Source organism: Mirounga angustirostris, unplaced genomic scaffold (assembly GCF_029215605.1).
Source record: "Mirounga angustirostris isolate CCGP_5_RB_7025 unplaced genomic scaffold, mMirAng1.0.hap1 SCAF_8, whole genome shotgun sequence".
NCBI classification, from domain to species: Eukaryota; Metazoa; Chordata; class Mammalia; order Carnivora; family Phocidae; genus Mirounga; species Mirounga angustirostris.
The window spans coordinates 71775845-71798165 of NW_026991716.1; the positions used below are offsets into that span (position 1 = coordinate 71775845).

Genomic DNA, 22321 nt, shown 5'->3' on the forward strand with positions numbered 1-22321 from the left:
ATTTAGCAAAGTTCTCCTTCAGAAGTGAAAGCCAGATAAAGAGTTTCCAAAGCAAACAAAAGCTCAGGGAGTTCATTACCACTAGACCTGCCTTATAACAAATGCTAAAATGAAAGGATAGTAACTAGAAACATGAAAATAAGCAACACACTGGAAAAGATAAGTATATAGTCAGATCCAGAACATCCTAATACTGTAGTATCAGTGGTGTGTTGACCACTTAATTCCAGAATAAGGGTTGAAGGACACAAGTAATAAAACTTGCTATAGCTATCACACTATGTTATAGATACATAATATAAAAAGATGTAAATGTCACATCAAAAACTTAAAAAGTGTTGGGAGCTGATAAAAGAGTAGAGGGTATGTGGTTGAAGTTAAGTTGTTATCAGCTTAAAAATGACTGTTATGTTTATAAGATGTTTCAGGTAAGTCTCAGAGTAATCACAAATGAAAACCTATAATAGATACATACAAGATAAGAAGAAGGGAATCAAAGTATACCACTACAGAAAATTCATCAGTTCACAAAAGAAGAGGGCAAAAGAGGAATAAAAGAACAAAAAAACTACAGAATCACCAGAAAACAATGAACAAGATAGCAATAGTGAGTCCTTACCTATTAATAATTACTTTAAATGTAAATGGATTAAATTCTCGAATCCAAAGGCATATAATGGCTGAATGCATAAAAGAACAAGACCCAACTATATACTGCCTACAAGAGACTCAGTTCAGCTTCAAAGACACACATAGGCACAAAGTGAAGGGATGGAAAAAAAAAATATTCCATGCAAATGGAAACCAAATAGAGCAGGTAGCTACACTTACATCAGACAAACAGACTTCAAGTCAAAAACTGTAACAAGAAATAAAGAAGGTCATTATGTAATGAGAAAGGGGTCAATGTATCAAAAGGATATAACAATTGTAAATATACAGGCACCCAACATAGGATTACCTAAATATATTAAACAAATACTAACAGATCTGAAAGAAGTAATGGGAAAAAATACAATAATAGCAGGGAACTTCTACCTCACTTTTAACAATTGACAGATCAACTGACATAAAATCAATAAGGAAAAAATGGACTTGAACTACATTTCAGATCAAATGGACCTAACAGCCAAATATAAAACATTCCATTCAACAGCAGCAGAATACACATTCTTAGGTGCACATGGAACATTCTCTAGGATAGCTCATATGCTAGTTACAAAACAAGCTGCAGCAAATTTAAGATTGAAACCATATCAAGTATGTTTTCTGACCACAATGGTATGAAACTAAAAATCAGTAACAGGAGGAAAACTGGAAAATTTACAAATATGTGGAAATTAAACATCACACTTCTGAGCAACAAATGGGTCACAGATGAAATTAAAAGGGAAATAAAAATATATTAAAACAAATGAAAATGGAAACATAACGTACCAAAACCTATGGGATACAGCAAAATCAGTGCTAAGGGGAATGTTAATAGTAATAAATGTCTGCATTAAGAAAAAAGAAAGATCTCAAACAACCTAACTTTACACCTCAAAGAACTATAGAAACAAGAAGTTAAGCCTAAAGTTAATAGAAAAAAAGGAAATAGCAAAGATTAGAGTAGAAATAAATGAAATATAGAATACAAAAACAATAGAAAAGGTCAACAAAATTTAGAGTTGGTTTTCTTAGTTGGTAAATAAAATTCACAAACCTTTAGCTAGACTTATTGAGAGAGCGAGAGAGAGAGAACTCAAAATCAGAAATGAAAAAGTAGATATTACAACTGATACAACAGAAATACAAAAGATCATAAGAGACTATGCCAACAAACTGGACAACCTAGAAGAAATGAATAAATTCCTAGAAAATACAACCTACCAAGTCTGAATCATGAAGAAATAGGAAATCTGAACAAACCAATAACAAGTAAGGAGATTGAAGCAGTAATTAAAATCTTCCCAACAAAAAAAGCCTAGGACCAGATGGCTTCATGGGTGAATTTTACCAAACACATAAAGAAGAATTAATGCCAATTCTTCTCAAACTTTTCAAAAAAATTGAAGAGGGGGAACACTCTCAAATTCATTTTCCAAGGCTAGCATTACCCCATACCAAAACCAGACAAGGATACTACAAGAAAACTACAGGTGAAGATCTCTAATGAATATACATGCAAAACTTCTCAAGAAAATACTAGCAAACTGAATTCAACATCACATTATTATTATTTTTTTTAAAGAAATTTAAATTTATTTATTTTTTATTTATTTTTATTTATTTTTTATTTATTTGTGAGAGAGAGAATGAGAGAGAGCACAAGAGGGAGGAGGGTCAGAGGGAGAAGCAGACTCCCTGCTGAGCAGGGAGCCCGATGTGGGACTCGATCCCGGGACTCCAGGATCATGACCTGAGCCGAAGGCAGTCGCTTAACCAACTGAGCCACCCAGGCGCCCCAACATCACATTATTTTTTAAAAAGATGTTATTCATTCATTTTAGAGAAAGAGGAGGGGGAGGGCTAGAGGGAGAGGGAGAGAGAGAATCCCAAGCAGACTCCTTGCTGAGCACAGAGCCTGATGCGGGGCTTGATCTCACGACCTCAAGATCATGACCTGAGCTGAAATCAAGAGTGGGACACCCATTGAACTGAGCACCCCTCAACATCACATTAAAAGGATTATACATCATGTTCAAGTGGGATTTGTCCTGGGAAGGCAAGGATGGTTCAATATATGCATATCAATAAATGAGTGATATACCACATTAATAGAATAAAAGACAAAAATCGAATGGTCTTTTCAGTAGATGCAGAAAAAGCATTTACCAAAATTCAACATTCTTTCATGAAAAAAACTCTAAAAAAATTGGGTATAGAATGAATATGCCTCAATATAATAAAAGGTCATATATGACCAGCCTACAGCTGACATCATACTCAATGGTAAAAGGTTGAAAACTTTCCCTCTAAGATCAGAAATGAGACAAGGGTGCCTACCCTCACCACACTATTCATCATATTACTGGTCATTTTAGCCTGAGGAATTAGGCAAGAAAAAATTATGAAAGGCACCTGAATCAGAAAGGAAGAAGTAAAATGGTCTCTGTGTACTAATGACATAATTTTGTAAATAGAAAATCCTAAAGACTTCACCAAAAAAACTATTAGACCTAATACAGCAATTTAGTAAAGTTTCAGGATACAAAAATCAATGTACAATAGAGAACAAACTGAAGGCTGATGGAAAAAGGTGGGTAGGGGATGAGCTAAATGGGTGCTGAGGATTCAGGAGGGCACTTGTGATGAGCACTGGGTGTTATATATGTAAGTGACGAATCATTGCATTCTAGTCTTGAAACCAATATTACCTTATATGTTAACTAGAATTTAAATAAAAACTTGAAACAAACAAACAAAACAAAATCAGTGTACACAAATCAGTTGCATTTCTATACACTAACAAAGTATCTGAAAACAAAAACAATTCCATTTATAATAACAAAAACAATAAAACACTTAGGTATAAACTTAACCAATCAAGTTAAAGATCTATACACCAAAAACTATAAAACATTGAGGAAAGAAACTGAAGACAAAAATAAATGGAAAGATATCTTGTGTTCATAGATCAGAAGAGTTAATATTGTTAAAATGTCCATAGTACCTAAAGTCATCTATAGATTCAATGTAGTCCCTATGATGTTTTCAATGCCATTTTTCACAGAAATAGAAAAAGAATCCTAAAATTCTTAAGAAACCACAAAAAAACCAAATAGCCAAAGCAATCTGGAGAAAGAACAAGGCTGGAGATATCACACTTCCTGATTTCAAACTATAGTACAAAGCTATGGGAATCAAAACAGTATGGTACTGGCACAAAAACAGACACATTTATCAATGGAACAGAATTGAGAGCCCAGAAAGAAACCCACACATACAGAGTCAACCAGTATATGACAAGGAAACCAAGAATACTCAAGAAAGGATAGTCTCTTCAACCAGTGGTGTTAGGAAAACTGGATATCCACATGCAAAAGAATGAAGTTAGACCCTTATCTTACAGCACACACAAAAATTAACACAAAATGGGGTAAGGACTTAAAAGTAGGCTTTGAAACCATAAAAATCCTAGAAGAAAACAGAGAGGGGAAAAGCTACTTGACATTGGTCTTTGCAATAGTTTTTCAGATTTGACACCAAAATACAAACAATAAAAGTAAAAATAAGTAAGTGGAACAACATCCAACTAAATGTTTCTGCACAGCAAAGGAAACCATCAATAGAATGAAAAGGCAGCCTATTGAATGGGAGAAAATATTTGCAAGCCATGTATCTGATGAGGGGCTAATATCCAAAATATATAAGAAGCTCATACAATCCAATACCAAAAAACCCCAAATAATCTGATTGAAAAATGGGTAGAGGACTTGAATGGACATTTTTCCAAAGAAGATATACACAATATACATGAAAATGAACTCAATATCACTAATCATCAGAGAAATGCAATCAAAACCACAATGAAATAAATATCTCACACCCATTAGAATGGCTGTTATCAAAAAGATACAAGGCGAGGACGTGGAGAAAACGGAATCCTGGTTCACTGATGGTGGGAATGCAAAATGGTGCAGCCACTCTGGAAAACAGTACGGAAGTCCTCAAAAAACTAAAAATAGAACTACCCTGTGATCCAACAATTCCACTCTGGGTATATATGTGAAGAAGATGAAATCACTATTTCAAAGAGATGATCTGCACACTCATATTCATTGCAGCATTATTCATAGTAGCCAAGACATGAAAGCAACCTAAGTGTCCTTTGACAGGTGAATGGATAAAGAAAAGGTTTTATATATAAATATACTTAAAATAAAAAAAATTATATATGTTTATATATTTAACGGAATATTTTTCAACCATAAAAAAGAAATCCTGCCATTTGAGACAACGTGGATAGACTTGAGAGCTCTGAAATCTAAAAACATTGAATTCACAGAAGCAGAGTAGAATGGAGTAGTTGCCAAAGACTGAGGGCTGGGGAGGAAATGGGGAGATGCTGGTCAAAGGGTATAAACCTTCAGTTATAAGATGGTTACATTTCAGGGATCTAGTGGACAGCACAGTGACTATAGTTAACAATATTGTAATTCTGAAAGTTGCTATGAGAATAAAGCATTAATGTTCTCACCGTAACAACTTAAAAATGACAATGCGGTGAGGTAAAGAATGGGTTAACTAACCTTATTGTGGTAAACATTTTTCAAGGCGTGTGTGTAAAAAATCATCACACTGTTTGCCTTAAACTTACACAGTGTTATATGTCACTTATATCTCAGTAAACCTGGGGGGGAGGTAGGGAAGAGTGCTCAGGGTATAAGGTTCAGGAAGGGGGCCCTGAAAGTATGAGAGCACATGGAGTCAGTTTCACCTGGGGCGATGACTAATTGAAAGGAGTCAGACCTGGGCTCGCACTAAATCCTTCTGGATTTATGCAGTGTTAGAATCTCCTAATGTTTGAGAAGTGCAGACTGTAGGACGCCCCCCCCTCCCCCGCCCCCAACCCAGCTCAACCTTCTGGATCTATTGTTGAAGAAAATGAGGCCCAGGGCACAGGTATTTAGTGTCAGATGGGACTTCCCACTCTGAGTTCTGGGCATTCTCTAGGACTACCCCACACTCAATTTCACCGGCAAACTTTTTCAATGGGATACATACTCCACATCTATTATATGCCAGGTTCTGTGGCAGAAGGTGGGGATTCAAAGATGCCTATGAAGATTATGACCTAATTAGTGAGACAGAGCTTCAGAACTAATTATTTTATACCAGATGAAAAGCATTAATGGATTTTAATTATATGGGTGAGTGCATATACAAAAATGCTAAGTTATATATATATTCTGTTTATATTCTCTATAAATAGAGAATTAAATTCTCTAATTTATACATAAATTATATATATATTCTGATTTCATTTTGTTAAAAAAATACATAGAAACTTGAGAGATGAAATAACCCACTAATGAGCCAAGTGCTATGGAATATGCGAAGACCTTGTGTTATAAGTATTTGTGCACTTCTTTGATCTCCCTACTTTGAGGGCCAGGACCCAGTTTTTGTACTTGGTATAGGTGCATCTTGCCCCAGACCTGCCACCCAGTAGCAGTTCAGTAGATGTTGAATCAGTGAGACTCCCTTCTGCAGGTGGTCCGCACTCCAAAGGAGTATGTCTGCTAAGAGGAGAGTGAGCAAGGACGAGGTTAGCACGCTCGTAAGACAGGGGGGGGCAAGAATCCGAAACTCTTCGAAAACAGAAAAAGCCAACTAGGCTGTGGACGGACGGAAACTGACGCTCTCCCCCTGGCGGCGGCACAGGATGCTCGCAGGGGCCCCGCCGCCCAGCCCCGGCGGGGGCGCCCGCGGGAACTTGAGGTTAGACGCAGCCCTCACACGGGGCACCCGGGCACCCGCACCAGTGGGATCTGCCCTGTGGGGGATACGGCCCAAGAAGCGAGACCCCCGACAGAGACGGCTTGGATGGGGGTGGGAAAACAGCTCTGGTTCTTCCAGATGGCTGGGGTCTAGGCAGAGCCGGGGGTAGTGAGACTCAAAGAACAACTCCCACACACTCCCATCACCCTTCCTCCCCAACTTTCAAGTCTCTTCTTGAGATAGCGTGCAAGGGATGCACACTATCACGGGGACATCTCTTGTGAATCGACCCATGCATTCTTCCTCGTGCTTCATTCTTTCACTCTGGGGACAAAGATACTGGGGTGCGAGGTGGTGGCCCGTCTGCTCCGCACGTCCGAGGAACCCCCCTCCTCCGGCCCACCCGGCGTCCGGGTTCCTTCCCCCTCCCTCCTTCCCTGCCTCTCCTCTAGCCCACCTCCGCCCCTCCTTCGCCTCCCCCACTGCGTCCGCCCGCCCGCGTCATCGCCCCCTTTCCCCTCCCAAGTGCCGGCCCGCGCGCGGCTCGGCGCAGGCCTCCTCCGCAGTCTCCGCCACGAGCCGCTGGTGGTGCGGGCGGGTCCGCGAGGCTCGCGGCAGCCCCCCGGCCGCCCCGGTCCGCGCTCTGACCGCCTCGGGGGCCTTTGATTCGAGCTGGGCAGCGCCGCGAGCGCCGAATAAGCTTCGCAGGTAAGGACGGAGCCCCCCCGCGGACGGGGCAAAACCCAAGATCCTGGCGTTTCCCTGAGAAAGGCAGACCCACCCGAGGAGAGCTTCTTTGAAGGGCTCCAGAGATAGGGATCAAACTTAGCACTTTAAGTCCTCAAAGAAACTACTCTCCTGATAGGCAGCCCTGAGTGCCGGCCTCTGCACAGTTGAATATTAACAGTAACAGTGTTTGCATTGGACTGTAAATGGAATTCTTTCTACTTAAGCGGTACCAGAGGGGACCCTCTGTATTTTTATGATTATTAACAGATGCCATTGAAAAAGGTGTAAAACCATTCTTGGAAAGTCTACTCTGGTTGAAAGCCTCTTTGGCAGGGTTACTATGAAAGCTGGGAATCTCTCTGACTTTCTGTCTGTCTTTCATCATCTTGGCTGCACGGGGCAGCAAAAGGAGCAGTGAAAAACATTTTTAAAATGAGAAGGTGAAATGGAATTGAACCGTCTTGTACTTGCTTTAAAATACAAATAAGGGGGGATAGACAAAGCAAGATTGGCAAAATCTTGGTAATTGTTGAAGCTGGGTGATGGGCATATGGAGTTACATTTTTTCTCTACTTTTTTTTTTTAAAACTTTTCCCTCTACTTTTGTGTAGTCGGGAAATTTTCCATAATTAAACAGTTTTTGAAAAGTTGTAGAAACACTCCCCCCAGCATCATTTGGCCTTTTTACACTGTTACTGATTTGAAAAGAAGCTGCTTGTCCTACCTAGTTATTCCCCCCTTTTTAACCCTTCTCACTTCTAAAATTAATTTTCACTTTATTCCAGTACATTTGTCTCTACAGAGTATTATAAAAGTCCAATAATCCTGGAGCATTGTGCTTAGAATCTAGTTTATACTTTAGAAGAGAGAATGTTAAAGTTCCAGGCAAATAAGACATCTAGGCTTGAAAGCAGTGGCCAAGTATATGGAATTTTATTTTTACTAGGAGATATTAGAGGAGCCCCCTTAGTGCGAGAGGAGGTTGAGCATGGATACTCTGCCCACTTTTCTTGCAGACAACTCAGAAACCTGTACACTGTTGAGACTCTTTTTCATGCTTTTAAATGTGAGATTGTTTAGCTTAGAGCTTGGCACATGGGATGTGCTCGTTATATGTTAAAATAAACAATTGCTAATGTGAGTTAATTTTCCCTATTGAGTCCATTATTTATGTTTCTCTGGCCGGTGCTCCAATGTCCAAGGCCAGCATATTGCATGTGAACAGTAGGATCAGACTCGGAATTCTGGAGGCTGAAACCACCTCAGCTGGCCTTGGGTTAACTTTGCAGATGAGAAATCTGAGATGAGAGGCTGGGAAACAGCATAGCCAAATGAGTGGTATAAAAGTTATTTTCCCCCAGAGCTGCAAATAGGTTAAACCGACCCACGCACGATTAGCCAGCCACATTGTGATCCTAAGATGCTTTAAAGCCTGCAGAGTCGTGAGGCTCATACATTTACATATATTCTTGGCTCTGAAAGGCCAACTTGCCAGAGAAAAACTAAGTCAGGAGCCATATGCCGTGAGTTTCCTATCTCCGTGTATGAGCGAGCCAGCAGAGGGTTCCCCTGGGGCTCCCTTAGTGCCATTCACCCCAAAGTTGATTTACACACAGCATATCCATTACATAAATTGAAATGTCCATGTCCTGGAAAAATAGCTAAAAAACAAAGAGGGTTTTATTTTTTATTGTGATGAGAAACAGAAGTTGTGGGTTACTGTAAAATAATTAACTGTGTCACTTCACCATCTTCCTGCCCTCGAGTACTGCCAAATTTTTAAAGCAGACATTACTTTGTCCCCATTCCTGAAACTCAACTTGAAAATAGTGCTATGGTATGGTATTTTGAATAGAAATTGGCGCACTGTCAATGAACTTTCTTGCCATTTCTTTTCAGCGCTGAGTCAGTGGAGCGCTTCTCCTTTGGTAATGGATTATATAAAGTATTTGATAAACATGTGAAATAGTTGGCAAGTTGAAGATTTTCCTTTGTGTTGAAACGACTTGCAGCACATTTTCGGGGACTATTTAGCAGTGCTGTAGGTCAGAGCGAAGGGTGCTGGTGCTATAATGGTTTTTGGAAAACCCACCTGCCAGAAAATTGTCTGGCTGTAGACAGCATCATCAGCCCTCAGTTCATCAGGATAGGCTCTGTGGCCTGTAGATGGGTTTTCTAAATGTGATAAATTCCATATGTGACAACCATTTAGTATATTATTAGCCAGTTGGACTTTATCCCCCTGCTGAATCCTACATGCTTTTAGAATAAATTCTGTATCATAGCTCAGTGAATGTAAACAATTTCAGTGCAGGACTTTATATTTGCCATCAGTAGCCTAGCGCTGCCATCTAGTGGTGGCAATGCGAACAGCAGGCAAGTTCCTACCCCCGGAACCAGCATTTAAGCTTCTTGAGGATCACTCATGACTAAGTGACGTGTTTTCTCATCTGTGGTTTAGCCTGCGACGTTAGAGCTGAGAGGTATCTTAGAAGTGTTCTACTCCAGCGTGGCAGGTCCGGAGGATTATCACAGAGGTTCTTTTTTTTTTTTTTTTAAAGATTTTATTTATTTATTTGAGAGAGAGAGAGAATGAGAGAGAGCACATGAGAGGGGGGAGGGTCAGAGGGAGAAGCAGACTCCCTGCGGAGCAGGGAGCCCGATGCGGGACTCGATCCCGGGACTCCAGGATCATGACCTGAGCCGAAGGCAGTCGCCTAACCAACTGAACCACCCAGGCGCCCTATCACAGAGGTTCTTAAACAAGGAAAGAAACTTGGAAATGGTGCCTAACATAGTAAGCACTCAGTATGAGTTTGTGGAATAAACAAATTTGTCTACCCTGTTCCAGTTCTTGTCTCTCTCTACCACAGCTACCAAAAAGTTTTAACACGATCTTCTGTTTTTAGTTTGAAAATGAAGGACTGTATAATTTTCCTTAAAATGAAAATTTTCATTTATGTCTAAGTCTCTGAACCAAACTTTTCTTTTCCACTTTATGTCACTCCCTACTATTCTTTCTTTTTAAACATCCAGGGCAGACAGTTGTAAAAACTAGACTCTTATCTTTATCTACTGCTGCTGTAAAAATGATCAAAAACGTAGAGATTTAAAACAACACATTATCTTACAGTTCTGGAGGCCAGAGGTATAAAGAGGGTCCGCGGGATTGCATTCCTTCTGGAAATTCGAGGAGAGAATATGTTCCCTTGCCCTCTGGAGATTCTAGAGCCCACCCACATTGACCCTCCTTCCTATAAGGATCCCGGTGATTACATGGGCCTCACCTGGATAATCCCAGCTAATCTCCTCATGTAACAATTGTTCACGAAATCACAGGTGCAGCCTCCCTCACCCTGTAAGGAACATATTCACAGGTGCTGGGGATTCAGGTATGGCTTTCTTCGGGAGCCATTTTTGGGGGCATACCACAATGAGGTGCACAGCCGTTAGAGATGTATGAGATCCCTTCGAAATACCTACCTATGTTTTGGTTCCGGTTGTTTGATATTAATAGTGATTGTGGTCATTTGTGGGTGTTTGCTGGGCTCTGGGCATTGTGCTTGTATACAGCATATTAGTTTCTCACCAAAATACTCTAAACTATCATTCCTGTTTAGCCAATGATATTAGGAAATAATGTTGGGAGAGGTTATGTAACCTTCCTGAAAATCATACTGCCCTCAAAGCCCACTGCCTCCAGAACCCCTGAAACACCTTCCATCACTAATTACTAGTTACCGTTACTTTCTCGTCACCGTGATCCCATACGCTTTTTAACTTAAATGCTGTCTCCATGCAGGACTCCAGTCAGTCAGTGACGTTAGGTGAGGGCTCAAGTGGACTGGGAATTAGACGTTGTAAAACACCCACGCTGCCCTGCATCCACTCCCAGTTTGTGAGAGTGACTATTAAAGCTTTTCCAAGTGTTCTCCACAACCTAAGCCATGCGATGCTCGCTTCCCACCTGCCTCCTCTCCCTGCTTGCACTCCTCCCCTCCTGCTGCGGCCTTTTGCCCCAACCAGCCCTTGTGTCTGCAGTGATTGAGACTATCTGGCCCAGGCCACAGTGTCCACCCGCTGTGTGTCCATTTTTCCCGGGCAGGTGGAGGCTGAAGGAGGAGGAGGAGTGAAGACGGCCGTGCGTGCTTCCGCACGTAAGGTGTGGATGCAGGCAGTGCTGTTGGGGGGGCAGGGGGCTGGAAACGTGGATGGCCAAATAAAGCAGAGGCATGTTGTCAGAAGTGGCTATGCAGTCGTTTCTGTGTCCTAACAAACACACGAGGTAGAAATTGGTGTTGGCCTTCCAAGGTCATTGATCTGAGCAGTCCCTGACCCACACCACCCCTGGGCGACGTGTGACAGGTTCATGCAAAATCAGCTTCTATGGCAGCACAGTATACACATGAAATTGGACAACTGCCTCACGATACATAACAAGGGACCCGGTGCAAAGACAGGCCTGAGAAGTGCAAGTTTGTCCCCAGGTGAGGGAGAGCAGCTCAGTGCAAATTCCTTTTTTTCCCTCTGGCTTTATTGAAGTATGATTGACAAAATTATGTATATTTAAGGTGTACATCATGTTGTTTATATATATAAATACATACATATTGTATATCTTTAGATACATACATGTAAATATATATATATACATATGTGTGTGTATAGGTATGTATACACGTTGTGAAATGATTACTGCAACTAAGATAATTAACATATCCATCACCTCACATAGTGCAGATTCTTGATGGTAAGTCAGCATTCTTGTTTTCAGATACAGGAAAAATAATTCATTTGAAGTATTTAATATAGTGAGTAATCATTTATTTAGTCTGTCTATCCTATTTAAGCTAAACAATACACTTCTCAGGGTAAAAAAGCCCCCCAAAACAGAAGAGGTACTGAGTCTTAGAATTACATCATGCCATAGTAAAATTCTATATGCTCTAGGTAGACCCACTCAAAAACTTAGGTTTTTATTTCACTATAAACCACTCTCTTGGAGTAATTATTTTGACATGGACTCTGTTTCTTTTTAGGCTGAGGGCCTGATGCAGTTCTAGAATTCCTAATGTAGATCCAGGCTATAAATAAGACACAGGAAATGCAATTCGAGTGTTCTGTGGCTGGGTAATGTTTAATCACACTTAAGCTTAATAGCTCTGAGAAAAATATATGACAAAGCCACAGATATTCACGGGCATGAGTAATCAGGAAAGCATTCATTTGGGAAGTCTCTAAAATGTAGCTGCCCTTGAGCAAAAAACATAACAAAACAAAGAAAAAGGGAGTTTGAGAGTGGGTGTCTGAGACTATCCTGAAATAAAAATATTTGGCTGTTTAGTTTTAGGACGCTAAGTGCTATAGCTTTGGCTTAAGTAATAAACTATTTTAAAGTGATTAATTCACCCATTAAAGTAGAATAATAATTATAAAAGAACCTATTATTGACTGCTTACTGTGCTCTGGGCTCAGAGACAATTCTCTGGATATACCATCTTACTTAATCCCCGTGCTTATGTTCTGAGGTAGAGGTTACTCTTCTCCCTGCTCTGCAGATGAGGACGCTGACACCGAACTTAACGAATCGCCCAAATTCATGTGCCCGATAAGTGGTAAGGATGAGACTGAGCCCAAATATGCCTACTGCCTGGTCAAAACCACTGCACTGATACAGATGCTCCAATGTTCTAAATACTAGCAGCAGTCACACCTCTAAAGAAAGCAGAAGCGAACAAACAAACGGTAACAGTAAGTTATCTCTTGTAGTTTCGTGTGGTCATTTCTACTAGTATAGACCAAGTGCGAAGGTGAGATAATGGCTAGTGGCTACTCCGTTGGTAAGAATTCATCTACAAATCCTGATTCTTGCTTCTTCCCTAGTTCCCTTCCACTCCATTTGTCTCCACGAGCCAACCCATCATCAACTGTGTGTGCGCTGACTCATGGTGGAGACCGATGACTGCAGCCTCACTTTTGTTAACCAAAAGTGGAATATGAAGCCCCAAATCCGAGGCATCTGGAGAGTGACAGCGAAGGTCACAATTATGATGGGAAACAGGAAAAAGGAGGAGGATGAGGGAAGACATGGGACATTAAAGCTTTCAGAATGTCATGGCTGCCCCGCCAGTTGGGCCTGTGTCTCTTTTTGGATCAACGAGCTGGTGCTTTTTTGGATGATGGGCACATGTAGCTGTGTCCACTGAGCCGTGGATTGCTCTGTCAGTAAGAGCTATCATTTACCTTACACTGACAGCTCCCCACAAGGCAAACTTAGATTTTCCAGAAGCAAGTGTCCTTAAACATTTGTCCAATTTTAAATTACAGGCCAAATTAGACAGGCTAACTAAATTCATGTCCTCTTATTACTGTGATTCTGAGGTCACATGATAAGGCCCTGCCCTTCCCATGCCTGAGGCTAGACGCGGGCATGGCTTTTATTCCTGTGGCGCACTGCTGTGGGACTCCCTCCGGGGGCGCCAGACGGGCCTGGCAAACGCATGCTCGTGCAGAATTTGTAGCCATCAGATGCTGGAAGCATTACATACAAGCCCACTGAATTTTTTTAATTGAGGCATGGTGGGCATACAATGTTACATTAGTTTCAGGCGTATAACAGTGATGTGATGATTCTGCAGGTTATGCTGTGCTCACCACAGGGGAGGCACCGCGGGTCCCCAGACGACGCTATTACAATACCATTGGCCATATTCCCTCAGCCGCACCTTTGATTCCCACAACTCATCCCATAACTGGAAGCCTTTGGGTCCCACCCCCCTTCACCCATTTGGCTCATTCTCCACACCTCCCCCCTCCCCCCCAGCCTACTGAATTTGAATCTTCTCAGATGTATTAACTTAGTTATGTAAAAGTATGTTTTTTCTTTATTAACGGCTGAACCGTTTAACATTAGCAGTTGCTAACACAGTAAAAAAGCAAAGTTTAGAATAAATTTGTTTTGTACCCAAAGAAGCAGCAGAGGTCATTTGGAACTTGGTTGAGCAATCATCCCTGGATAAACTGCCTTCTGGGGTGTGGCTCAGGATGCTGCCCCAGGGCCCTTACTGCTGCCGTTGTTCTCAGACTGTACTGAGTATCTGAATCACCTGGAGGGCTGGTTAGAACATGGGTAGCTGGGAATCCCAGCTCCCATCCCCCCCGCTTCCCCCATTATGGAGAGTTTTGGAAAGTAGCTCTGGGTTGGGCCCTGAGATTTAGCATTTTTAACAAGATCCCAGGTGATGCTGACCCTGCTGATCTGGGACAGCAATCTGGGCATCCCTTAATAAACAGGGTTTATTTTGCCATACACAGGTTAGGAATTTTATTAACATACTAATGACATTCTTTTCAGTTGTTCATGTTTCATTTAAGTCCAAAGGCAGGAAAAAACCCCAATGTCCCAGCTCAAAGCAGGCAGGAGGAGTTCCCCCTTCCTCACAGGAGGGTCCATCTTTTCATTCTATGCAGGCCTTCCACTGATTGGACAAGGCCCACCCATATTTAGGAGGAAGTCGGCTTTACGCAATCTACCAATTCAAGTGCTACTCTCTTCTGGAAACACCCTCAGAGATGCACCCAGAATAATGTTTGGCCAAATAACTGGGTACTCCGCAGCCTAGTCAAGTTGACACAAAAAATTAACCATGACATGGGGCTTTCTTCAAAGTGTACCTAGAGAATTATGGCACAGGGTGCATGTTTTATTTGGTAAAGAGTAGGTGAACTTCTGTATTTGAGATTCATTTCCAGTTCAGGGGTTTGTGTAGCAACAGATCATCTTGTCAGTTACCATTTAATACTTGCATTCTGCCTTTCTAATCCCTAACTAGCTTTAGTTGTAAGGCTAAATTAAATAGCAGTGAAAAAAAAAAAAAAACCTAACCGGAGAAACAATATCACAGTACCATGATTTAGATGTCCTCTGTTTTGCCTAGGAATGCCTTTCACACATTGATTACTCCATGGATCATTAATATCAAGTGTCAAAATGTACAGAGTGATTCTTTGCATTTCTCAACATGGATATTTAGCTGACTTTCAGTCTTTGGTGTATTTTTTTTAAGATTTATTTATTCATTTGAGAGAGAGAGAAAGAGCATCTGAGTGTGTGTGAGTGGGGGGAGGGGCAGAGGAAGAGGGAGAGGGAGAGAAACACACTCTCCACTGAGCGGTGAGCCCATTGCCGAGCTCTATCCTAGGCACCCTGAGATCGCAACCCTAGCCAAAATGAAGAGCTGGTTGCCCAACTCTGACTGAACCATCCAGGGGCCCTTCTTTGGTGTATTCTTCTTCTTCTCCTTCTCTTTCTTCTTCTCTCATTCTCCTCCTTCTCCTTCTTCTTTCTCCTTCTTCCCCTTCTTCTTCTTCTTTTTCTTCTTCTTCTTCTCCTTCTTCTTCTTCTTCTGGATTTTATTTATTTATTTGAGAGAGAGAGCACGAGCAGGGGAGAGGGGGTAGAGGGAGAGGGAGAAGCAGACTCCTCGGCTCCATCTCAGAACCCTGAAATCATGACCTGAACCAAAGACAGATGCTTAACCAACTGAGCCACCCAGGTACCCTCTTTGGTGTATTCTTATGTTAGTTCACAATGGACAGCTGTTGTCATAAAGGACTAAATAAAAAAATCAATTTTTTAAGCATTTTGTTGTCCACACACAAAAAAATTTCTTGATTGAAATTTTGCTAAGAATCAAGTGGATAACATCAAAAACACACACACATATATATATATTTTAAAGATTTTATTTATTTATTTGACAGAGAAAGACACAGCGAGAGAGGGAACACAAATGGGGAGTGGGAGAGGAAGAAGCAGACTCCCCGCCGAGCAGGGAGCCCGATGTGGGACTCGATCCTGGATCATGACCTGAGCCGAAGGCAGTCGCCCAACCAACTGAGCCACCCAGGCGCCCACACACATATATTTTTAAAAATAATCTATTTTGCTCTGTTCTTAGGCTAAGTGGCAGCAAATAACTCTGATTTTAGCTCTTTTTTTTTGGACAAAGACATAATTTTTCATCTTGGGAACTACCCGCTAAAACATGATTTCAAGGCCTCAATAGAGTTACTGAGTTGTTAGCCTTTTTCACTCCAATTCAATTAAATGAAATTGATGAAAGAGTCATTGTGAAAATTTCATTGGAGATAACAAAAGAAAATACTAACTGGCTCAACAACATCATTACCAATATAATTACAGCTTTGTATAAAGTGACATTTGCCATGATGATGATTAGAAAATATTGTGACATGAGTGTGGATTTTTTTCTTTATTGATTTTTTGATGTTATCCATCACTCTGTACAGAAGAATGCCCTGTCTCCAAAGTAAAACAAATTACAAGCTATTTAGCAAACAAGACAGTCTAATATTAACCAGAATCACCACTGCTCTGCATGCAAGTATGAGTAGATAAAAAATGGAAATTGCAAAACTTCTGTGTAATTTTGCTGATGCAAATCATGGTAAAGATTATTCTGAATTCACTTAATATGTTCAAATACGTTATGATACAAATTAACGTCATGTTTCAGTGAATATATCATGTTTAAACAATAAAGTGGTTCATGTAGTAAATGTTTTTGTTGTATCAAAAGAATGTCATTAGTGTTGTTAACAAACTTACCTACTTGTATATGGGCCAAATGAACTCTGTTGTGTCAAGAGATGCCCATATTCGGGCGCCCTGGGTGGCTCCGTTAAGTGTCTGCTCAGGTCATGATCTCAGGGTCCTGGGATCGAGCCCCACATCGGGCTCCCTGCTTGGTGGGGAGTCTGCTTCTCCCTCTGCCCCTCACCCTGCTAGTGCTCTCTCTCTCACTCTCTCTGTCTCTCTCAAGTAAATAAATAAAATCTTAAAAAAAAAAAAAAAGAGAGAGCTGCCCATATTCAGCTCTGCCTCGGAGACAACTTTTGCTTTTCATGACAGTGCACAGGATCTTACACTGGGTTGTGGGCCCTTCCTAACATTTCTCATTAGCCTTTTTTCCATGCCAACCACCACCCCCCCAACCCAAACCAAAAACCAGCCTTCTCAGAAAACACTGCGAGTAAAGGCATTGTAGGAATAATCTAACCTTGAATTGTCTCAGCTTTCTATAAAATGAATAGCATATGCTAAGCCTTAATATTTTAACTATTAGTTTAAGAGACTTAGAGCATGGGGCGCCTGGGTGGCTCAGTCGTTAAGCATCTGCCTTCGGCTCAGGTCATGATCCCAGGGTCCTGGGATCGAGCCCCGCGTCGGGCTCCCTGCTCAGTGGGAAGCCTGCTTCTCCCTCTCTCACTCCCCCTACTTGTATTCCCTCTCTCACTGTGTATCTCTCTGTCAAATAAATAAATAAAATCTTTAAAAAAAAGAGAGACTTGGAGCAGAGCTCACAAACAGTAGTGACCTGGAAGTTCAAAACTCCTGCTCCAAAAAACACTAGCACTGTCCCCACCCACACAGGGCAAAAACTGGCAAACATCAATTCTATGAAATAGCTTTACATACCAGTGAGCCTAGAGAAGCAGGAAAAGAGGGCAAGAAGATGTAAACAGTACAAGGGGTATTACATAATTTATCAAACACTGGCAACTGAAAACATATTTAACAAAAACACCGCTCTTAGATGAGGAGACTTATGATGAAAGGGACTATATTTAATCGTGATCATGTTCTCCCAAGTGGCAAGTTCAGAACCACAGCCTTAAATTCTTACAACTAATTTGAATCTACAGTAAAGTTCTACAGTGAGGCATTTTGTATGTTGCTTTGCTTAGATGGTAGTTCCAAGCACAACTTGGTTTTAAGAAAAGTGCATGGTACATCACACCATCGGTCAGCTTGGTCTGCAAACCATGGTTTAAGGAAACTCACTGTATTATAATGAACATTTTCTGAGCTCTGTGCTAGGCATTTATGCTCCAGAGATGAGGAATTTATGATCCCTGCTCTTGAAGAGCTAAGTGCAGGGGAAAATGCCGGACATCTGCTGCTATCTTTATTTCTAAATCACCTAGAAATAAGGTTGTAGGAGACCTAGGAAGGGAGAGTGGCTCAGGCAATAGGGGACCCCAGTTCACCACCCCATCTAACCCTCCCATGCATTGGGTTGTCTGGGGAGATAGAGGCGGAGATGGCAGGTGGGGGTGGGGGATAGTGGGTTAGGGCTGGTGGAAGGAAGATTGGGTGAAATACAATTTACTAATTTTGGAAGTCTGTGTGAGCCTACTTAGCAAGGTGTTTCTCTAATCTTGGTAAAATCTAATAAGGACTCCTATTTGTGGTGATGGTACATTAAGGACTCAAGGCCTAAATGAAATGATAAGTAACGTAGTTAAAAAGAGAACATTATAAAGCTTCTCTTTCTTTTTATATTTTTAAGGACAGAAGAGAAGAACAAAATGGCAAATATGTTATTTTGTTGGATATTTTTCACCCTCGGGTGGACCCTCATTGATGGATCCGAAATGGAACAGGATTTTGTGTGGCACTTAAGAAAAATCCCCCGGGTTGTCAGTGAAAGGACTTTCCATCTTACCAGCCCCACCTTTGAGGCAGATGCTAAGATGGTGCTCAATAGAGTGTGTGGCATTGAATGCCAGAAAGAACTCCCACCTCCCAGCCTTTCTGATCTGGAAGATTCTCTTTCCTACGAGACTGTCTTTGAGAATGGCACCCGAACCTTGACCAGAGTGAAAGTCCAAGATGTGGTCCTTGAGCCCACTCAAAATGTCAGCATGAAAGGGGCATCCGTTAGGAGGAAGAGACAGGTGTATGGCACAGACAGCAGGTTCAGCATCTTGGACAAAAAGTTCTTAACCAACTTCCCTTTCAACACAGCCGTGAAGCTCTCCACAGGCTGCAGTGGTATTCTCATTTCCCCCAGCCATGTTCTAACAGCTGCCCACTGTGTGCATGATGGGAAGGACTACATCAAAGGGAGTAAAAAGCTAAGGGTAGGGTTGTTGAAGATTAGAAATAAGGGCAGTGGCAAGAAACGGAGGGGTTCTAAGAGGAGCAGGAGAGAAGCCAATGGTGGCGACCAGCGAGAGGATACCACAGACAATCTGGAGAGAGCCAAGGCTGGAAGAAGAAGAAAGGAATCTGGTCGGGGTCGTAGAGTCCCTGAGGGGAGGCCCTCCTTCCAGTGGACCCGGGTCAAGAATACGCACATTCCCAAAGGCTGGGCCAGAGGAGGGAAGGGGGATGCTGCCTTGGACTATGACTATGCTCTTCTGGAGTTGAAGCGCGCTCACAAAAAGAAATACATGGAACTGGGAATCAGTCCAACCATCAAGAAGCTGCCTGGGGGAATGATCCACTTCTCAGGATTTGATCATGATAGGGCCGATCAGTTAGTCTACAGGTTTTGTAGCGTGTCCGACGAATCCAGTGATCTCCTCTATCAATACTGCGACGCCGAGTCAGGCTCCACTGGTTCCGGGGTCTATCTGCGTCTAAAAGAGCCAGACAAGAAGAATTGGAAGCGCAAAATCATTGCGGTCTATTCAGGCCACCAGTGGGTGGATGTCCACGGTGTGCAGAAGGACTACAACGTGGCGGTGCGCATCACTCCCCTCAAGTATGCCCAGATCTGCCTCTGGATTCATGGAAATAATGCCAACTGTACTTACGGCTAACAAAAACCTGCAGTGAGTCAATGGATTATTTAAATTGCAGAGCACTCCAGTTATGATTATTGTAGCAAGATCACTTCCTAGGTTATGCCTGGACTCGAACCCTATCAACAACATTTTTATAAATTTATCGTTTCAAAATTAGGAGATTTTTATCTGTTTAAAAAATACCTAGGTATAAATAACTGAAACTAGATGGGCACCTCAATGTCAAGTATATATTCTTCTTTACAGGGTGATAAGTATCATTTATGGGAAGTCTTTTGTTTCTTTCTGCCTTCTTAAGATTAGACACTTTAAAACTTCAGACTGGTACTATAAATAATATGTGATTTCTTAATGGACTTATTCTCAGGGTCCTACTCTATCAAGAATCTAATAGGGTGCTGGTTGCATATTAAAGGGGAAACTGCATATACAGATAGAGACAGTGACATGATTAGCATCAGGGTAGAGACAATAATTTACAACGGCTTGTATTACTTGGAGATGGACCCATTCAGCTCATGCCCTCCATGTTTATATAGTGTTTTCTGTTGGGTCTGAGAAACTTTGGTTTAGTTGTTGTTGGTGGTGTTTTTAAGAATTGCAAGATACAGCAAATTTTATAAACAAAGCTAGCAACTATTTTACTGCTTTAAAAAATGTCAACTGAAGTGTGTATTATTTAAAAATGGGAGAAATACTTTGTTCTATGAAATGAATCTAGTTTAAAAATAGGGAAGCTGAGATTATTTTAAGATCTCAAGTTTTTATTTAATGTTCAGAACGTGGACTTTTCATGAAGGCAGAAGGAAGACAGTTCACAAGTTATAAATGGTCATGTTTTGAAAGCCTCTTCATTTAATGCTAGTCTTCTATGTATGAGGTGTTAAGAGTTTTAGGACCAAGAATTTTAGTCTTTCTCAAGAGAGAGCCTTTTTCCCCTTGATAGATTTCAGCTTTCTTAATAGGGCCACACACATATTATTTTGGCGATTTCTCTGACTAGCAGTTTTAGATAAATCCCTTAAAATGAATAGAATTTACACATACAATTTTTAAAAGAAGGTTCTGATTCTCTTCATCACGGGCCAAGGCCGCACACTGGCTCAGGTCGTCATGGCGGCCCCAGCAGACAGAACCGGTGGCTGTCTTCAGGCAAAACACAGTCGTTACTCACATATTTCTTGAATGGACAGATATTTGCTGAATGGTAGTAAAAGTGAGTTTGTTCAGGCCATTATGTCTAAAGGGTTTTAGTGATTTGCAGTTGAATGCACCATAAAATTCAGGAATTGCAAGCCTAATTTCTGGTCTGCTATTTTTGGCAGTTTCTAGGGCACACATTCTTTTCTCTCATGACTCACCTAAGTCACTGATTCTGCCAGAGTTCAAATTTATTTTACTTGTTTTTTTTTTTTTTGAAAGAATGGGGACTTACACCCTTGATTAGTATGCAAAAGAACATTTGATTAGGTTATAATAAAAAGTGATTTTGTATATCTTGTCCAAAATAGCTGGAATTCAATACAAGTATACATTCTTTTGTAGTGTGAATCTGTTTAAAAATCATTCAATAAAAATTAAAAAAATAAATCAATCATAACTCTTACTATATCCACATATATGTTTTATATACAGGGTTTCAGTGAATATTAACTGTGTAGTTTACTAAAAAAATGATTTTATTTAAGTCTAACTGCATTTCACTAAGCAGTATTTTATCATTGGTGCTAGTGGGATAGGGCTATTGACTCTAAAGTTTTGATCAGATTTTTTTGGGGGAAACATCTATATGATCACTGCAACTGAAAGTGCTTTGACATGAATTTTGCACGCTTACATGCTTGCAAATGCACACAATCTTCATCTTAGATTCTTAGAAAATAATTCCTGGGATTTCTGTAAATTCAGAATAACTTAGGGTATTTGATGTCAGTAGTTTGGAGCTGAAGCTTAAATTCTGAATACATATGATTTCCTTAAAATCATTGTACTTTCCAAAAATACAAAATTTAGCCTATTGTATTTGCAGGGGTTTATTTTATTCTGTCATTCTCTTTTCTTTACCAAGTGAATCATGAATCTTATATGACCTATTTTGGACCACTAAAGTATACTGTATTACTCAGAAAGTTTTATCTCACAATCTTTTCCTGTTACACTTAATCAGATTTGAAATAGAAATTGATTTCATATAGCTGAAGAAATACACTCTTGATGTCTTTTGCGTGCAAAGGTCTATAGTGAGTTTCTGCCTGAAGAAACTTATCAGTGATTTGAATTCAAATAACTACAGTATTTACAAACCAACTGAAATTTAAAATTGTGTGATTTTTTTCTTTACCCAAATAATGTGTTTCATTTTTTTTTTCTTGCTCAAATGGATAAGTGTGTGGGTAGAAGAGACATTTTTTTTTCTTTTTTGATGTGCTTACTTAAATCCCAAATGTTCTTTTTGAAAAAAGATTTAAATGCATATGTGAGCAAGATCAGAGTTCCAGACAAATTATTAGCCTTTTTATTTGTAGATGAAAAAATACTTTGAAATTCT

General features: G+C 40.7%; 1 protein-coding gene across 2 annotated transcripts; it reads left to right on the top strand.

Moving 5' to 3' along the window:
* The first annotated feature begins 6657 nt into the window (after positions 1-6657).
* Positions 6658-21894, top strand: PRSS35 (serine protease 35). Of its 2 annotated transcripts, none has more exons than XM_045867180.3 (2): positions 6658-7134; positions 18531-21894. In XM_045867180.3, the coding sequence occupies exons 1-2, from the start codon at positions 6680-6682 to the stop codon at positions 19786-19788; spliced, it is 1713 nt and encodes a 570-aa protein (XP_045723136.2). In that variant the 5' UTR covers positions 6658-6679; the 3' UTR covers positions 19789-21894. The 2 variants fall into 2 exon arrangements, with proteins under 2 accessions (XP_045723136.2, XP_054361429.1); XM_054505454.2 differs by having other exon boundaries at positions 7002-7134; positions 18536-21894.
* Positions 21895-22321: the final 427 nt, after the last annotated feature.

Coding starts and splice junctions, on each gene's coding strand:
- PRSS35 (XM_045867180.3), top strand. CDS start 6,680: ATGCACACTATCACGGGGACATCTCTTGTGAATCGACCCATGCATTCT. Junction 7,135..18,530: donor GCGCCGAATAAGCTTCGCAG/GTAAGGACGGAG, acceptor TATATTTTTAAG/GACAGAAGAGAAGAACAAAA.